Source organism: Myxocyprinus asiaticus, chromosome 41 (assembly GCF_019703515.2).
Source record: "Myxocyprinus asiaticus isolate MX2 ecotype Aquarium Trade chromosome 41, UBuf_Myxa_2, whole genome shotgun sequence".
Classification (NCBI taxonomy): Eukaryota; Metazoa; Chordata; class Actinopteri; order Cypriniformes; family Catostomidae; genus Myxocyprinus; species Myxocyprinus asiaticus.
In genome coordinates this window covers 7,312,129-7,330,079 of record NC_059384.1, presented here as the reverse complement: position 1 = coordinate 7,330,079, position 17,951 = coordinate 7,312,129, and the positions used below count along the sequence as shown (strand labels likewise).

At 36.6% G+C, this 17,951-nt stretch overlaps 2 protein-coding genes across 2 annotated transcripts; one reads left to right on the top strand and one right to left on the bottom strand.

Moving 5' to 3' along the window:
- Window positions 1-345: 345 nt before the first annotated feature.
- Window positions 346-7,493, bottom strand: LOC127431826 (carbonic anhydrase 2). The gene is made up of 7 exons (XM_051682408.1): window positions 7,303-7,493; window positions 6,134-6,331; window positions 5,206-5,324; window positions 5,020-5,112; window positions 3,645-3,707; window positions 3,374-3,529; window positions 346-1,798 (listed from the first exon to the last, which is right to left on the bottom strand). The coding sequence occupies exons 1-7, from the start codon at window positions 7,334-7,336 to the stop codon at window positions 1,679-1,681; spliced, it is 783 nt and encodes a 260-aa protein (XP_051538368.1). The 5' UTR covers window positions 7,337-7,493; the 3' UTR covers window positions 346-1,678.
- Window positions 7,494-9,650: 2,157 nt separating this feature from the next.
- Window positions 9,651-13,823, top strand: rbis (ribosomal biogenesis factor). The gene is made up of 3 exons (XM_051682426.1): window positions 9,651-10,074; window positions 10,202-10,318; window positions 13,374-13,823. The coding sequence occupies exons 1-3, from the start codon at window positions 9,964-9,966 to the stop codon at window positions 13,440-13,442; spliced, it is 297 nt and encodes a 98-aa protein (XP_051538386.1). The 5' UTR covers window positions 9,651-9,963; the 3' UTR covers window positions 13,443-13,823.
- The last annotated feature ends 4,128 nt before the right edge of the window (window positions 13,824-17,951 follow it).

The following is a 17,951-nucleotide window of genomic DNA, read 5'->3' as shown; positions in this document are numbered from 1 at the left end:
TTAATTTGCAGAAAGACCTACATTCATGTCAGTATATTTCACTGAAGTTAGGCCTAATGCCTTATGTAGCACATAACAAATGAGTGTTACAACTGTCCCGGGGTAGAGTTAGTACCCGTCATGAGGACAGTTGTAACTAGGTGTCACAATGACAGGTGTGCTTTCTCAAGACACATTTTACTGATATCTGTAAGATAGTAAGGACAAATAATGTGTGATATTATATGAAAATTAGGTAACACTTTATTAAATATGCATTAAATATGCAATGCATGAAATATTTTACACAAATGTATTTTCGTAAAACCAAGCAAGTAACTGTAACTGTAAGACATGACACAAAGGATGAGCATAAAATATCTTTATTTAAAATATCCTCTTTGAATATTGCAGAACAGAATATGGCTGAACAATATTGCTTGACATACAGTAGAGGTAGCCCTCGATTTCAAGTAAAATAAATTCAGTACAAGTTACACAATTTATTCTACCTTCATACGCATTTCATGAGACATAAGCCCCTGGTCCCAGAGAGGAAATGGCGATCTCCTCTCTAAAACTTCTAGACTGCAAGATTTATCTATTGGCATCTACTGTTTTAAGACTTGCGTGTTGCTTGTGTACCTCTGTGCTAACTACTCTTTCAGCGCAAAACTACTTAACAAGTAATAACACATTTAAGGATTTATTTAAGGAAAACAAACCTAACTGCTAAAGCTTGCATGCAGTAATTGCTAATGTGTTATAGATAACATAGAAACACACAAAGAAGCAGCCATTTTGACAATCTGAGGCACAAATATTACAAACCCAAGTACTTTGATTATATGTGCTACATATTTTGAGTGATTTCCCAATGTTCCCTTATTGACATTTTGCCAAGTGTGCTTGTTTGTCAGGCAGGATTTGTTAGATCTTGCAGCCTGACAGCAGCGTGCATTTGGTTTCATTAAGCTGCATCAATGCTAAGGCAGCCAGAGATTAAAGCCTGGCAGGAAACGACAGCAGTAGCCAGCACAGATGGCATCTGTTCGGGTAGCGGCTGTACCCCTGGTGTCTTAATCTGAAATAATATCCTAGTCGTTATATCACTGAAAAATATATTTAAAGGGATAGTTCACCCAAAAAATTAAAATTCTGTCATCATTTATTCACCCTCATGCTGCTGTTTTCCATACAGTGAAAGTGAATGGTGACCACAGCTGTCCATGATCCCCATCCATTTTATTGTATGGAAAATAACAGCTTGTACATTCTTCAAAATATCTCCATTTGTATTCCATGGAAGAAAAAAAGAATTTTTCATTTTTAGGTAAACTATTCCTTTATATGCCTATAATACCCCCTGTATATATTAATATATATACCCACATAAATATTTTCTCTTGCTTTGTATTCTTGTTTGTTTGTCAGTGTATCACATGTAAAACATTGTACAATGTTGCCACCATTTTTAAATACAGATAATTCAAGCATTTGTGCTAATAAAGCAGATTTGCTAATCAGAGATAAAGATAAAAAGATAAAGAAAGCCAAACAACACAGCTGGTCTGCTGACAGGTTGACCAGGATTGCTGTTTGGAGGGTGAAGGTCCTTAAAGGCCCTTAGCTCGGGCCCCACGCCTGCATGTCCTATTTAAGAAAAGATGAGAGCGGAGAGGGAAGTCCAGGGGGCTTTTCACTTGAAAGATGCACGGACAGTACGACCTTTTAGAGGCTGAGGGGGGCGGTAGTTATTCACCATGCAGCAGGCGTCCTCTTCCTCTGCGGAAAACATCAGACTGCGGAATTTTTTCAACTGTTCAGAAAAAGAGAAAGAGAGTGAGTTTTCAGCACCTGTAACTGTTTGAATAACGGAGTAATTCTTTACACTACTATATCAAACACATATGACTTTCTTTCTTCCGTATGTTAGGCAGAATGCTGGTCTCAGTCACCATTCACTTTCAGTGCATCTTTTTTTTCCATACAATGAAAGTGAATGAGAATGTTGATTAACATTCTGCCTCTCCTTTTGTGTTCCACGGATGTAAGAAAGACATGCTGGTTTGGAACAACATGAGAGTGAGTGAATTTTCATTTTTGGGTGTCTATTTTTCTTACCTAACTGGCAGTTGTATTATTGTATGCATAAAGCCCTAAATATTTATATTTATGCTTGGAAAAATAAAAAAATGAAAATAAAAATGGCAGTGGTTTAAGACAAAAAATCTTAATCTTAAAAAAAGTCTTAATACCTCATGGAATTTTGCTTTTTTAGGTACATTTATCTTGTTTTAAAGATGCTGATATAATTGAAATCAAGACTAAAGTACAGATTAAAGGAGCGTTCTGGGTTTAATACAAGTTAAGCTCAGTCAACAGCATGTGTGGCATACTGCTGATTACCACAAAAAATGATATAGACTCGTAACTCCTTTTCTTTAAAAAAGCAAAAATCAAGGTTACAGTAAGGAACTTACAATGGAAGTGTATTTTATCACACTAAAACCATGATAACACACATTGTTTACTTGGCTACACTTCTGAAACAGTGAGTATTTGAACATTTACAGATTGGTCCCATTCACTCCATTGTAAGTGCCTCAGTGAAACCCAGATTTTTGCTTAAAAGGAGGGACAAGTAGAATTAAATGTTTGTGGTAATCAACATTATGCCACAAATGCTGTTGATTGAGCTTAACTTGTTTTTGAATTTGTTTTCCTGATTATAGTTCACTTGGAGGTCTTCAAACTGGTTAAACATGGCCTTTCCAGAACTCATTTTCATTCCTTCTTACATTTTGAGTCAGAATTCACATTAAGTAAGTTAATTTTACATTCATATAGTAAATAATTCAACATTAATGTGCTGCTGGGAAATGAGGCATGGCCACATGAGGTTATGTACACAGTAACCAGCAGAGGCCTTGAAGAGCCAACCAAAGTCACGACATACTGTAAACATTTGACTGAATTTTCACACGAGGGCTAGATAGCCACAGAGACAAGAATAAAATTGGCCTTTTGTGAGGCTATTTGTCCAGCCAGTAATATAAGTGGCAGACACTCAAAGTAATAAAAAAAAAAAATCATGGTTAAAAAAAGATGTCTCTGGCTTCTGGCTCAACTGAATACAAACCCACAAACAGGAACTGTAAGATTAAATATGTTATCGTCTGCAAACATCACTTTGCTCTTCTTCACAGTATATTCTGTGCACAGCAAAGTTTTCCCTGCTCTACTCCTCAGTTCTCCATTTCTGTAAACCTTCACAGTAGATTTGACAGGATACACATCCAAATCCCAACTATGCTAGAGGACGCACTTCACTACTAGCATTTTGCTTACAAACGCCACTTCTAGACTAGTTTTGGGTAAAAATTGGACTGACCTGAGCAGAGCTAATGTTGATTGGCTCCTTGCAGACAATCCATGTGACGCTTTCATGCAGAGGAGGTGTGGTCAGTGACCCCGGGTACGTCCAGTATTCCAGAGATTTTGGGAGCAGGAAGGTGGGGTCAAAGTTCTTGAATGAGGTCTGGTTTCCCTGTAAGACAACAGACGAAAAATAGACCGAAAATCAGATGTGCAGAATTTATTTCAACCTTCAATATGAAGCAAACCGGACAAAAAGCAGAACTGAATTAGAGGGTTGAACATGCCTTGGACTTAATAGCATCCAGAGCACCTAGAACATTCTGAAGCTGATGATTTTCTGCACCAACCTGACGGGCAAAAATAAACAAAGAAACATTTAAGACAAAGAAGAGAAAACTAAAATTACTGAAAAGAAACTGTGGAGGGTGGTTGACACTTTCCATGAATAGGGTACAGGAGCTAAAATGTTTAAAAATGAAAATCTTTTTCAGTGTATGGTCAGCTTCCAGAAAACTGGATTTTCAACCTCAGAATGTCAAAATAAATATTATATGAGCTGTTTATTTTCCATTCCACTTCTGTGAGGTTTGCAATTTTGCAACCCTGTTACCTTTCTAAATACCCTGATTTGTGTGATGTTTATATTGTCTAGCAGTAAACATTAGGCATGTCATAAAATATCAATATATCGAGTATTGATCAGCACATTATTTTATCGATACGTTTTGGAGGCATCGATATATAGTACATTAGTCGACATTTAAATAAAAAGCCTATATTTGTGTGCTTTCCAATTCACTGTCAGTTGGACTTCCATTTATGTAGTCTGGCATAATAGCTTTGGGAGACCACAAGGGGGTGATATAAAATTTACTGAAGCACAGGGATTGCTGTCACACAGGACGTGTCAATGCGGCAGATGGCAGTTGTGAATCTAGTCACCATACACTTAAAATTTACAAAGGTTTTTGTACTTCAAGAATGAATGCTTATATATATCATTAATCGTTGGAGAAATGTTCTGATTGTCGATGCGTAAAAGACATCGATCCCAAGCCTAGTAGACATTAAAAGGTGAAAGGTCCCATGTAGAGCGATGCATCCTCAGAGTACGCAAACGCTCTTGTCCACCTAGTCACAGCGCACAGTGGAATAAACCATGAGTCCATCAGAATTAAATAGACAACATGTTTAAAAAACAATGTCAGAATGGGTAAAAAGTAAAATAATTTCAGGATATTCTTGGGTATCTTTATTTTAAGGAATGTAACTTTTTTGTAATGGGGGGAAATCATGCGGTAACATGGTTGCAAACAGTGGGACACAGCTAAATGCTGTTTTTGGTCATTAAAATTAAATAATAATTAAATTAATTAAATTAAAATATTTTTACTACAATGTCAAATTATAATATTGTATGATTGTAATTGCTGGATAGAGTTAAGTAGGTCAAGACCTCTGGGGTGGAAGAGGTACAGACATTTGATGTGTTTAAAACAAGCTACTTTTCATGCTAGGTTAATTTTATGTTCGATAATATAGTTTATCTAACATCATTAATAGTAAAAAAACAAAAAAACATCTAATACTATAAAAAACATAATAGGACACCAAATTGCACCCAATTCATGGAAACTTAACATATGGTTGCACACAGACCTCTAGAAAGACTCCAACTACTGCGAGACCATCTGGCTTATCGACTGCTTCCCCGAAGCTCGGATATTTTGTGTTCCAGTGAACCAGATGAAGCTGAAGATGAAATTATAACAGCTATTAAGACCTTGCATTTTCATAAATGCTTTAGTACTGTATTTGGCATATCCATAAATGTCACAATCATACCTCAGCTGGATAGCATTTCCCATCCACTGTGTGTTCGGAGCCCTTGTCATCACTTGCCCCCCAGTGGAAGTGAAATTGTTTGAGCCTGTAGGTGCCCGAGATCGGCCCCCCGGTCAGAACTACCCAAGCAAACAAACATGAATCAAAAGATTAATGTGATGTCAAAATGTTACAATATGGGTTTCAGTAGATAAACAGGTAATACGTGTTTAAATCTGTTACACAGGTTCCATCTGCTCTTTCTGTCAAAGTTCACGCCAGTGATACTACAATAAACCATTCACTGCTTAGCAAGTAAATGTAAAGTTAGTGTGTTAGTTGTACACGTGTGATTTCCCACAATTGGGTTCTTTAGTGACTGTGTAACTTGACAGAGATATCAGAAAAAGATATCAGAGGCAGCAGGGGGGTGTTGCACCGAAATTTTCACACACAAATTTCATTTTTGCCTTTATACTTGCTCAGAATAAAATTGAACCTATATAAATAAACATGCAATATGTCTATTTGGAGACGGCACACTGTAGTACTGCATACTATTGTAAATTAATGTTTAACTATGTAGCAAGAGCAAAAGCCAAATGTACAACTTTTGAAATGCTTTCCAAAGACTTGCAACTTTCGAAACACTTTTAAATAACTTGGCTTCTTGGCTATATATTCAAATACATATTCAATAGCGCAATGTTCAGCAATAATATCATGCGATTAGATTTGTGTCAAAAGTATTGAATGTACATATAAAATAAGTATTTACTAATAACATCACTATTACATAATCTTTTCCTCTGAATATTATCTAGCAGATGTTAACACTGCAGTCACCACTCCCATGAATAAGTTAAGCTAATGATTAATAGAGCAGTCTGACAGTTCACATAGCATATTGATTAGTTTACTATCAAAAATTAACAAAGTGGTCACTAACTTGAGCTGTCGTTATCATCAGCGAAGTTCACTTGGAAGGAGTGTCCGTTGTTGAGGATGTCCAGTGAAGTGGAGGGGTCATATTTCAGTTTAAGAGGCTTGAGTGAAGAATCATAAGATGCACCTTTGGGTGTAATGTCTATTGGAGACTGGCGAGGTCCATTGGCAATGGGAAAGCTTTCAACCCATTTGAGGGGTCCTGCGTTGGAAGGGGTTAAATAGTGATATTATATGCATTTCAAAAAGCAGATTTATATGCATTTACAATACATGCAACTACCAAGTTATCTGCATTTGAGGCAAAAAACAAAAACAAGAACGAATGTACGTACATGGCTTTTTTGTGCAAAAAACATGCAGTCTCAGTCGCTATTCACTTTCATTGCAACTTTGCAAGTCAATGAAGACTGAGGCTAACATTCTGCCCAATAACTCCTTTTTTGTTTAATGGAAGAAAGTAAGTCATATGAGTTTGGAACAGCATGAAGATGAGTAAAAGATGGCAGGATTTTCATTTTGGGTGAACTAACCCTCTAAATCCCAAGTTTAATTTTCTTACACCATTTGTATATAATATTTCTTATTTTAAGCATACATCTCACTAAATGTTGTTATAACAACATTTTTTGAAAAAAAAAATATATATATATATATTCTTTGAAAACAAGTCTTAAAATATCATGAAATTTGCTTCTGATGTAAATTAATCTTCAAAGTTTATCTTGAAAAATTAAGGTAAAGATATATGCATTTGAGACAAAAATAAATGTACATGATTTCTGTGTCAAAAAACATGCATTTATGCAAATAAATAAATAAATAAATAATGTATATGCTTTGATGTGCAAGTTATATGTCCTTAAAAACATGGATTTGTGCTCAAAAACATACATTTGAGAGAGAGAAAAATGCATATGCATATTTTCCGAAAATAAACATCACATGTAGGCTAACGGAGACAAAAATCTGTACTTGTACTTGTCACACATAGTGCTGACTGCGCGATGTTCAAGGTGAATATGTCTTAGTTGCGAAAAGGACCAATACAATTCATAACACGACAAAATACAGAAATGTTTGATTCCTCAGTGAATGACAACCACTGTTTCATTCACATAAAATGTAATTCAGATATATTAAAATAATCAGAATCACATGTGGGGGTCTTACCATTATGATCCGCATATCCCCATCCGTGAGACATGATGATAGTGATGCTTTCTTGACTCAGTGACCCCAAATAGATGAACTTGCAGGTTTATATAGGGGCTCTCTGAACGCTGCGCTTCTCATGGTTTGTCCACATGACTGTAAATTAAGTGTGATCAGCAGGAGGAGCTTCGCAAGCAAGCGATCGATAGTGTTATCACTCTCTCTCTCTCTCTCTCTCTCTCTCTCTCTCTCTCTCTCTCTCTCTCTCTCTACACACACACACACACACACGCTCACTCACTCAATCTCAGCATCAGATGCTTAAACCGCTCCTCCGGAATGCGCGATCTGATCAGTGGGAGTTACGTGGCTCCTTCGCTTTTATCCACCGGTACATCTATTGGACATTCTTTGCATTCTATGATTGTGCAATCAGATACTTGTGGCGCGCTTATCGTCGTGACGTAGAGTGACAGTGTGTCAATATAACAATGAGTGCAATGACTCATTCATTCAAATGATTTATGGATAATGGTTTTACAAAAAAAAAAAAAAAAAAAAAAAAAAAAAACACCCGCTACATTAGGCAGATTTTACGCATTTTACAAATCAATGAATTTGTCTGAGTTAAATAGTCTATTTATGAATTTCCATATGTCCTATATTGTGTTTAAAGGATATAGCCTACATAGTAACATACAACATATTTATAGCCTACAGTATATTCATTTTGTTGAAAGGATGAAAATAGTAACATATAACATAGTAAAGTCTATACATACATTTTCAAATGGTCTACTGTGTGTTGAAAGTATGAAAATAGCAAAAAATCTACATATTATAGCCTATATAGACTACAGTATGATTTTTCAAATGTCCTACTGTACATTGTGTTAAAGCTATGAAAATAGTAAAATCAGCATATTCTAGCCTATTGTAGCTATATATTAATTTTCAGATGTCCATCATTGTGCTGAAAGGATGAATATAGTAAACGCAACATATTATATCAATTTCAAAAACCATAGTGCTGAAAGGATGAAAATAGGCCTAGTAAAAACAACATATTCTAAATGAATTTTCAAATGTCCAACATTGTTTGGAACAGATGAAAATAGTAACATACAGCATTAAAGTCTATACATACATTTTCAAATGGTCCACAGTATGTTGATAGTATATGGAAATAGTAAAATCAACATATAATAGCCCATATACAGTATATTAATTTTCTATGAAAATAGGCCTAGTAAAAACAACATATTCTAGCCTATATAGCCTATATGAATTTAAAAATGTCCAACATTGTGTTGAAAGGATGAAAATAGTAAACTCAACATATTATAGTCTATATATTAATTTCAAATATCCTACAGTGTGTTAAAAGTATGATGATAGGCCTAGTTAAATCAGCACATTATTGCCTATATATTAATTTCAAATGTCCAACATTGTGTTGAAAGGTTAAAAATAGTAAAATCAACATCTAGGCTACATTGTGTGTATATAAGTGTGTATAAATCTATGTACATATAGTTGTCCCACCATTCAGTTATTTAATGGGAATAGTGGATTTGCATACATTTTGATTATACACCTCTATTAGCTACACTGTGTACAGTCTAATCAAAAGTAAATTACCCACAGGGAGAAAGTTATAATAATGTAAATATTATGAAAATGTAATTTGTGTATATAACCAAACTAACCGTTATTATTATTATTATTTTAATTTATTCTTGAGTTTAGTCTATGTATGTATAGATAATGTTACTAATGTTTTTTTGTTACTCAGTTGCTTTCATAAAGACAGGTTGTTGACTGGGTATTATTACTGTAAAATACAGCCTACTGTTCAGAAGCAGAACTAGCAACACCCGATTCGCGAATCACTCATTTGAGTCGGTTCTTCTAAATAAATTGCTCAAACGGTCTGAATCAGTTCGTAATTCTGAAACATTCGGACGGCTCCCGCACGGGAGAAGGGGCGTTTATGGTTCCCCCTCCTCAAAAATCCCAATTTAACCCCTGCATACAATCCATTGAAACAAAGCCTGCAAATGAGTCCTCTTTTGCCAGCAAATCTGGCAATGTAAACCTATTTTTATCATACCAATAAGCTTGAAACTGAATTCACATTACAAAGTGATTGATAGACTGACACAAATACAGTACAAATAAATGAATGACTGTATAAATTCACGAATGGAATGATGAAAGGTTGAATGAACAAATAAATTAGCTTTATTATACAAATACTTTCATAAAATATTTGTTCCCAAGTTTATTTTCTCTCTGTCAATTCATGTTTTTTGAGCACTTCTTAAGTTTTCACCTACTCTCCATATCACTAGGTGGCGATAATGAGCCTGTAACGTCAAGGAAACGCACTGGAGTCACAGCACACACGTGGATGGTGGTAAGGGGTGTTGTTACTTGAAAATGCGTACTCTAGGTAATGGAGTAGAAACAGCATTTCTTTTATTTTCGTTGTAAACGTTTTGTTGGACACGTATATTTTAAGATCGAGTAATCAAAGTGTGATCTAGGCACAGATTGTTGTACTATTTTTTGTGGCCTTCATTTGGAGCTGTCAAATCGAAATCAGAGTCGTTGCTCTTTGTCAATCGAGTTTTGTGAAGGATCTCAACAGAAAGCCTTCCAGGTTACACTATAAACATGGCCAAAAATAAACAGAAAGGCAAAAAGCAGCAGAATGTCTTTCAGGTTGCGAACAGGCAGTCAAAGCCTAAAAGCAAAGCGAAACCTGTGAAGACCTCACTGAAACACGTAAGTGAAATTTTTTTTATTTTTATTTATTTATTTATTTATTTTTACTTTACATCAGTTATGGTTCATTAGCACTGGAGACTGATTTCAGAAATTTTTGAGTAATAAGTTGCCATCTCTTCCACAGATAAACACTTTGAAAAATGATAAAGTAGAGAACTTGAATCAGATATTCACAGAGGTACAGAGGGATGTAAAAAGCATATCAAAATCCACATGCAGTGATCCCAAAAAAGGACAAAAGGTGAGAACTTTTCCTTATTTGTAGCTCTAATGCTGACAAAAATAGCTTCAAAAATATTTGGATTCTGGACACCTAAGTCACACTTAAAATGTTAGAATGTATGTAATTGCATTAGATACAAATGACCAAACCAAATGATGCTAGACTTTTTCTTTAGGGATGTCCCAATAGCATTTTTTGCAGAATGAGTACCGATACTCGCCGATACAATACCCGTTTTTGTGTTTTCTGAATTCCATCTTCACGTAGGCCTGTCACAATAACTACTTTTGTTGGACGATATGTTGTCCCAGAAATAATTGCAACAATCGATATTATTGTCATTTTAAGACCATTTTATGCCACTGATATAATGATAATATAATAGCATAATAATGCAAGTACACCCTTTCAAAAAGCATTGAGCTTTTAATTCTTAAGAATATTCAGACATACGAATTTAAGTCGGGAAGGCCCCTCTTCATCTCCAACTGCAGTTTTTGTTCCCAGCTCGGAAAACTGGATGGAATGGTTATGTTTAAGATAAGCTTTTAGATTACAGGGCTCGACATTAAGCATTGTGATGTGCTTGTCCTTCGGACAAGTAAATTGGTCATTCAGTAAAAATGAATTTATTATTTTTTTTTTTACTGTAAAAATGGCTGCTTAATGTTAACAAAATGCATTAAAATTCTAACGAATCCTGAGAAAGTACCCTGTTTATTTAATACTGTATGTGGGTCGATGACAAATAACATAACTGTGAACGTTTATCTTGAATCATCTACCCCACACCTTAACACTTGACACGTCCTCTCTAGACAAATGTCTTACATTCCTGAAAAAAACAGCATACCTTCATTTGTGTGTGCTACGGAGGAATTCCTGGTGCAGTTTTGACTCCTTTACACATTTTATTAGCTCTTCGTTTGTTCTCAGCTGGTAAAAATACCACCATATATACATAAATCCAACGAGCGCATTTAGCCCAGCAGCCAGCATTGTTTTGGATGTTCGGCAAGTTCCGTCGCAAAATATACATCATAAAAGCTGACCAATCAGGTTGTGGCCTTATCCTTATGTCTTTTGCTTTGTATCTGTAGGTTCGGTGTTAAAAATGCCAGTGTGAACGCTAAGTGAATCAGGACTAAATGTATAATTTTCTTTTTTGGTCCGAACCAAGAGAACCGAACTACAAGTGTGAACAAACCCTTATTCTTCCAAGCTTTCTGGCTGGAATTATGCTGTCGTTGGGAAAAACATGCCTCGAGTAACACAAATCTTCACCTGTTGCTATCCGCTGTGTGTGTGTGTGTGTGTGTGTGTGTGTGTGTGTGTGTGTGTGTGTGTGTGTGTGTGTGTGTGTGTGTGTCTGTCTGTGGAGCAGCCTAAGCCCCACCTCCAACACAGAGTGCGGACGAGAGCACAGAAGCAGCGCGACTGTCTAAAATGTTGGTGACATTGATTCTTATGTAAACACAATGGGCAATATCAAGGTCAGCAAAAATTATCGTGGTCATGTCCATATATCGTACGATAAGTCGATAACGTAATTATCATGACAGGCCTATCTTCAAGGATTATCATTACCATCTTCAGTTTATTAAAATTTTGTCATCAAAATGGTGTCTAAATAAACTAATGAATTAAAGCTGTAATAATTTGAAAATAGAACATTTCGTTTTCAACATAATATTGTATTATTATTATTATTATTATTATTATTATCAAAGAAGAGCTTTTATATACTACCTCACAGCATAATTCAAAATACAACATTATTTTTGTTAAATAAAGAGCTGCACAACAGAGCATCACAGCTGGGAGATATTGCTTAGGATAAACAAAAGATAATTATTATTGATTTATTAGTGATAAATAACTAATAGTAGTGATATATATATCCATTGTACTTTTTTTTCCATTTAAATTTAACTTTTATTTTGTCGGAATCTTTTATTTTGGAGTGAAGCCCTTTCTGTTTCTTTTTGTGCATTCAAGTCTTGTTGGAATGATCGTAATTACGAGTTGAGCACACATGAACTCCACCACAAAGTCATAATTACGAGTAGGAAACTCAGGATTTAATTCGAGCCCCCTAATTTCCGTGTTGGGTGCATGTCGGTTTAAGAATCATGACGAAAGCAAATTGTTATTGGTAAAAAAATTACATTTACTTGAGGATTTTAACTGTGCATTTTAGTTTGTATGGATTTTTGTGCTGTTAAGAATAATGATAATACTTGCCAGAAAATAAGCCTCATATAGCTGGTTTATGCAGTGACAAGTGTTTGCAACAAAACTACATTTCCAATCATAACGTGTATGACAACTATGATAAAAATAGAGAGATTAAGCAATAATTACAATGGCTTTCCGCTTTATTTTGTTGCATTTGTGCTAAAAAAGCTTACTGCCTTCGCTAGTAAGTGACAACAAAAAAAAAGAAATATGAAATTGCAAAACGGGTCCATTCTTTCTGACTAAAATCACTTAAATGCGCATCATATCGTATTTACGACTTACGACCTCGTAAGTACGAACTTCCCAGGAGGACTTGAATGCACCAGGTGTATTTGTAGCTTCTCACCTCTGGAAAAGCAGGTCGCTACGGGACCCAGTGTGATTATTAAACTGCAAAATGCTGCTATTTCATTAAATAAATATGTAGTCTGTATGTGCTGCACGCTACATAGTGAATTAGCACCATGCTTACTGTCCTCTGCTACAAACAGACCGTGCAATGCTCATGATGGTGTTTTCGAGCTCCTTGGTTTGAGCAGCCGGCTTCACATTTACATTCATACATTCTTAAAACAAGATCTATTTACTATTTACGCAGAACATGCAAACTATATATTTATCTCATTAAATCTCAGCCTTTGCGGTTTAATAATCACTCTAGGACATAACATAATTTTAATTTGTGCGCTGAATGTTTATGCAGTGACATTCGCAATGACAAACTAAGTTCCACTTGGTTTGATATTTTATCCAATGCAATGTCAGTACTCTTTTAGGCCACTGTATATACAGTATTCAATGATTGACATGTCTCGCATACTGCATGTTTCAGTTGATCAGAGAAGCTCCACGGGAACAGGTCAATGTGGATAATGCCGCTCAGCTTTTCTCACAACTGTAGAAGATCATCATTTCAAATACAGAAAGCATGAAGAAAATGGACTCTGGACTAAACACAACACCCAACCTTACTGGACTAAACTTCATTCCCAAATGTTTTAACATAAAAAAAACCTATCATGCAAGCCCATCATCTATATAAATAATTATACGCTAATGTCTGTAATAATATTGCCTGTGGTTTTTAACTACATAATTGCCCTCTTAAGTGCTGAGAAGTTAATTTTGTAAATGCATTCTGGAGCAGCACTGGAGACATTTTTTGCACAATCAAATTAAATATCAGTACATTTGCAGCTTTCCCTCCTTGTGGACTAAATATTTAGAGTTGACTAATTGTGTTTGTTTGCAGAGAAAAGTTATTAAAGACTGATTTCCATTAGAGCTGTTTGGTTTGACTGTTTCTTCTGTAACATGTCTTATGTTTTCTTCAGATCAAGGTCTGAACTTGTGAGCCATAGGAATGATGGATGGGCTCTCGAGCTGTTGATGTTCATACCATCAGCTGGTGTTTTATTTTTATCAGCAAAATAGCCAATGGACTTTTACTGTAGAGTTATCTTCTATGTTGTGCACAACATCCAGAGCACTTGAAATATCTCAGCTACACAGCTTTAATACGGATTCTCTTACAGGTTTTTGGAAGAGTCTGTTCAAAACCTGTAAGCTAAATTTCTACAGTTGAAGTCAGAAGTTTACATACACCTTAGCCAAATACATTTAAACTCAGTTTTTCACAATTCCTGACATTTAATCGTAGAAAACATTCCCTGTCTTAGGTCAGTTAGGATCACTACTTTATTTTAAGAATGTGAAATGTCAGAATAATAGTACAGAGAATGATTTATTTCAGCTTTTATTTCTTTCATCACATTCCTAGTGGGTCAGAAGTTTATATACACTTTGTTAGTATTTGGTAGCATTGATATTAATTTGCTGGAATTTTGTCCCATTCCTCCAGACAGAACTGGTGTAACTGAGTCATTGTGTTCCTCCTTACACACGCTTTTTCAGTTCTGCCCACAAATTTTCTATCGGATTAAGTTCAGGGCTTTGTGATGGCCACTCCAATACCTTGACTTTGTTGTCCTTAAGCCATTTTTTCACAACTTTGGAGGTAGGCTTGTCCATTTGGAAGACCCATTTGCGACCGAGCTTTCACTTCCTGTCTGATGTCTTGAGATGGTGCTCCAATATATCCACATCATTTTCCTTCCTCATAATGCCATCTATTTTGTGAAGTGCACCAGTCCCTCCTGCTGCAAAGCACCCCCAAAACATGATTCTGCCACCCCCATGCTACACGGTTGGGATGGTGTTCTTCGGCTTGCAAGCCTCACCCTTTTTCATCCAAACATAACGATGGTCATTATGGCCAAACAGTTCAATTTTTGTTTCATCAGACCAGAAGAAATTTCTCCAAAAAGTTATATTTTTGTCCCCATGTGCACTTGCAAACTGTAGTCTGGCTTTTTTATGGCGGTTTTGGAGCAGTAGCTTCTTCCTTGCTGAGCAGCCTTTCAGGTTATGTCGATATAGGACTAGTTTTACTGTGGATATAGATACTTGTCTACCTGTTTCCTCCAGCATCTTCACAATGTTCTTTGCTGTTGTTCTGGGATTGATCTGCACTTTTCGCACGAAACTACGTTCATCTCTAGGAGACAGAATGCGTCTCCTTCTTGAGCGGTATGATGGCTGCGTGGTCCAATGGTGTTTATACTTGTGTACTATTGTTTGTACAGATGAACGTGGTACCTTCAGGTGTTTGGAAATTACTTCCAAGGATGAACCAGACTTGTGGAGGTCCACAACTGTTTTTTTTCTGAGGTCTTGGCTGATTTCTTTTGATTTCCCATGATGTCAATAAAAGATGCATTGAGTTTGAAGGTGGACCTTAAAATACATCCACAGGTACACCTCCAATGACTCAAATTAGCCCATCAGAAGCTAATTGTCTAAAGGTTTGACATCATTTTCTGGAATTTTCCAAGCTGCTTAAAGGCACAGTTAACTTAGTGTATGTAAACTTATGATAATAGACATGCTTGCATTATCTCTTATTTTAAAACTATTTGTATCACTGGTTAGTGGAGTGTAAGTGCAGTTTTGACAATATTCTTCTGACCCACTGGAATTGTGAAATAGTCAATTAAAAGTGAAACAATCTGTAAACAATTGTTGGAAAAATTACTTGTCATGCACACAGTAGATGCCCTAAACGACTTGCCAAAACTATAGTTTACACATGAAATCTGTGGAGTGGTTAAAAAATGAGTTGACTTGAAAAAATTAAAATGACTTCAACCTAAGTGTATGTAAACATCTGACTTCAACTGTGTTTCTATAAGACTTTTGCTTTACTGACTGCTGACTTTAGGGAAACAACATGAGATTAAGAACAAGTGAAAGATCAATTAGACTGTTTCTGCCTGTGAATGATACCTATTGAGAGGAAATACCTTTAACAAGACACATTTTGTTGTTTTGTACTTTATTGACATATTCTTTGTGTGACAGTGTATTTTCTTTTTTTTATTATTATTATTAGGCTGCTTGACTCCCTAAAATGGTGTGATGACTGATCAAGACCACTAGAGGGCATACATGTATAATAATAATAATAATAAGCCAACATATTTAGCCCTCATTAAAAATAATACCTAATTATATAAAGCCAAGTATATGATTATTTCTTAATAGATAGATGGATGGATGTATTTTGAGGTCTGTATTTTGAAAATTGGCATCTATGATCAAGAGCAATAGACACGCTTGCATTATCTCTTATTTTAAAACTATTTGTATCGTTGGTTAGTGGAGTGCAAGTGCAGTTTTAACAATATTTGGGTTTTAAACAGAAGATTTGGATTTATTTAATGTACCGCTGGGCTTATCACCAAAAACTGAAAATGGATGCTATGTTCAAATATAACAAAAATATTTTTGTAATGTAACTATCCACTGTAGTAGAAAACTCCACCATTAAGCCATTAATTTTGCTTAATATTCATAGGTACAGCTTAATATCTGAATGGTAAAATGCATATTAGCTTTTATAAGCTGATTTTTTAGAATTATTATTATGAGAGGTGTTTTATATTTTATATATATATATATATACACTATATTGCCAAAAGTATTCACTCACCCATCCAAATAATTGAATTCAGGTGTTCCAATCACTTCCATGGCCACAGGTGTATAAAATGAAGCACCTAGGCATGCAGACTGCTTCTACAAACATTTGTGAAAGAATGGGCCGCTCTCAGGAGCTCAGTGAATTCCAGCGTGGTACTGTGATAGGATGCCACCTGTGCAACAAGTCCAGTCTTGAAATTTCCTCGCTACTAAATATTCCACAGTCAACTGTCAGTGGTATTATAACAAAGTGGAAGCGATTGGGAATGACAGCAACTCAGCCACGAAGTGGTAGGCCACGTAAAATGACAGAGCGGGGTCAGCGGATGCTGAGGCGCATAGTGCGCAGAGGTCGCCAACTTTCTGCAGAGTCAATCGCTACAGACCTCTAACATTATGGCCACCTGCCTAATATTCTCTTGGTCCTCTGTGTGCCACCAAAACAGTGCCGACCGCTGAGGCATGGACTCCACAAGACCCCTGAAAGTATCTGGCACCAAGACATTAGCAGCAGATCCTTCAAGTCCTGTAAGTTGCGAGGTGGAGCCACCTTGGATGGACTTGTTGGTCTAGCACATCCCACAGATGCTCAATCGGATTGAGATGAATGTTCATCAGACCATTCCTGAACAATGTGTGCAGTGTAACAGGGTGCATTATCCTGCTGAAAGAGGCCACTGCCATCAGGGAATACCATTCCCATGAAGGGGTGGACCTGGTCTGCAACAATGTTTAGGTTGATGGCACGTGTTAAATTGACGTCCGCATGAATGGCTGGACCCAGGGTTTCCCAGCAGAATATTGCCTAGAGCTTCACACTCCCTCTGCTGGCTTGTCGTCTTCCCAAAGTGCATCCTGGTGCTATCACTTCCTCAGGTAAATGATGCACATGTACGCGGCCATTCACCTGATGTAAAAGAAAACGGGACTCGCCAGACCAACGACCTTCTTGAACTGCTCCAAGGTCCAGTTCCAATGCTCGCGTGCCCATTGTAGGCGCTTTCGACAGTGGACAGGGGTCATCATGGGCACACTGATCGGTCTGCTGTTATGCAGCCCCATTCACAGCAGGGTGCGATGCATTATGTGTTGTGACACATTCTGCCCGTAACCATCATTACAATTTTCTGTGACTTGTGCCACAGTAGTCCTGTCCGTTCAGACCAGACGGGATAGCCTCTGTTGCCCTCACGCATCGATGAGCTTTGGGCGCCCAACACCCTGTTGCCGGTTTGTCCCTCCTCGGACCGCTGTTGGTAGGTACTCACCACTGCTGACTGGGAGAACCCCACAAGCCTTGCCGTTTCAGAGATGCTCTGACCAGTTAGTCTGGCCACAACAATTTGGCACTTGTCAAAGGTCTTCTGCA

Coding starts and splice junctions, on each gene's coding strand:
- LOC127431826 (XM_051682408.1), bottom strand. CDS start 7,336: ATGTCTCACGGATGGGGATATGCGGATCATAATG. Junction 6,332..7,302: donor GGGATATGCGGATCATAATG/GTAAGACCCCCA, acceptor CTTCCAACGCAG/GACCCCTCAAATGGGTTGAA. Junction 3,708..5,019: donor TAGTTGGAGTCTTTCTAGAG/GTCTGTGTGCAA, acceptor TTTGCCCGTCAG/GTTGGTGCAGAAAATCATCA.
- rbis (XM_051682426.1), top strand. CDS start 9,964: ATGGCCAAAAATAAACAGAAAGGCAAAAAGCAGCAGAATGTCTTTCAG. Junction 10,075..10,201: donor TGAAGACCTCACTGAAACAC/GTAAGTGAAATT, acceptor TCTCTTCCACAG/ATAAACACTTTGAAAAATGA. Junction 10,319..13,373: donor ATCCCAAAAAAGGACAAAAG/GTGAGAACTTTT, acceptor TGCATGTTTCAG/TTGATCAGAGAAGCTCCACG.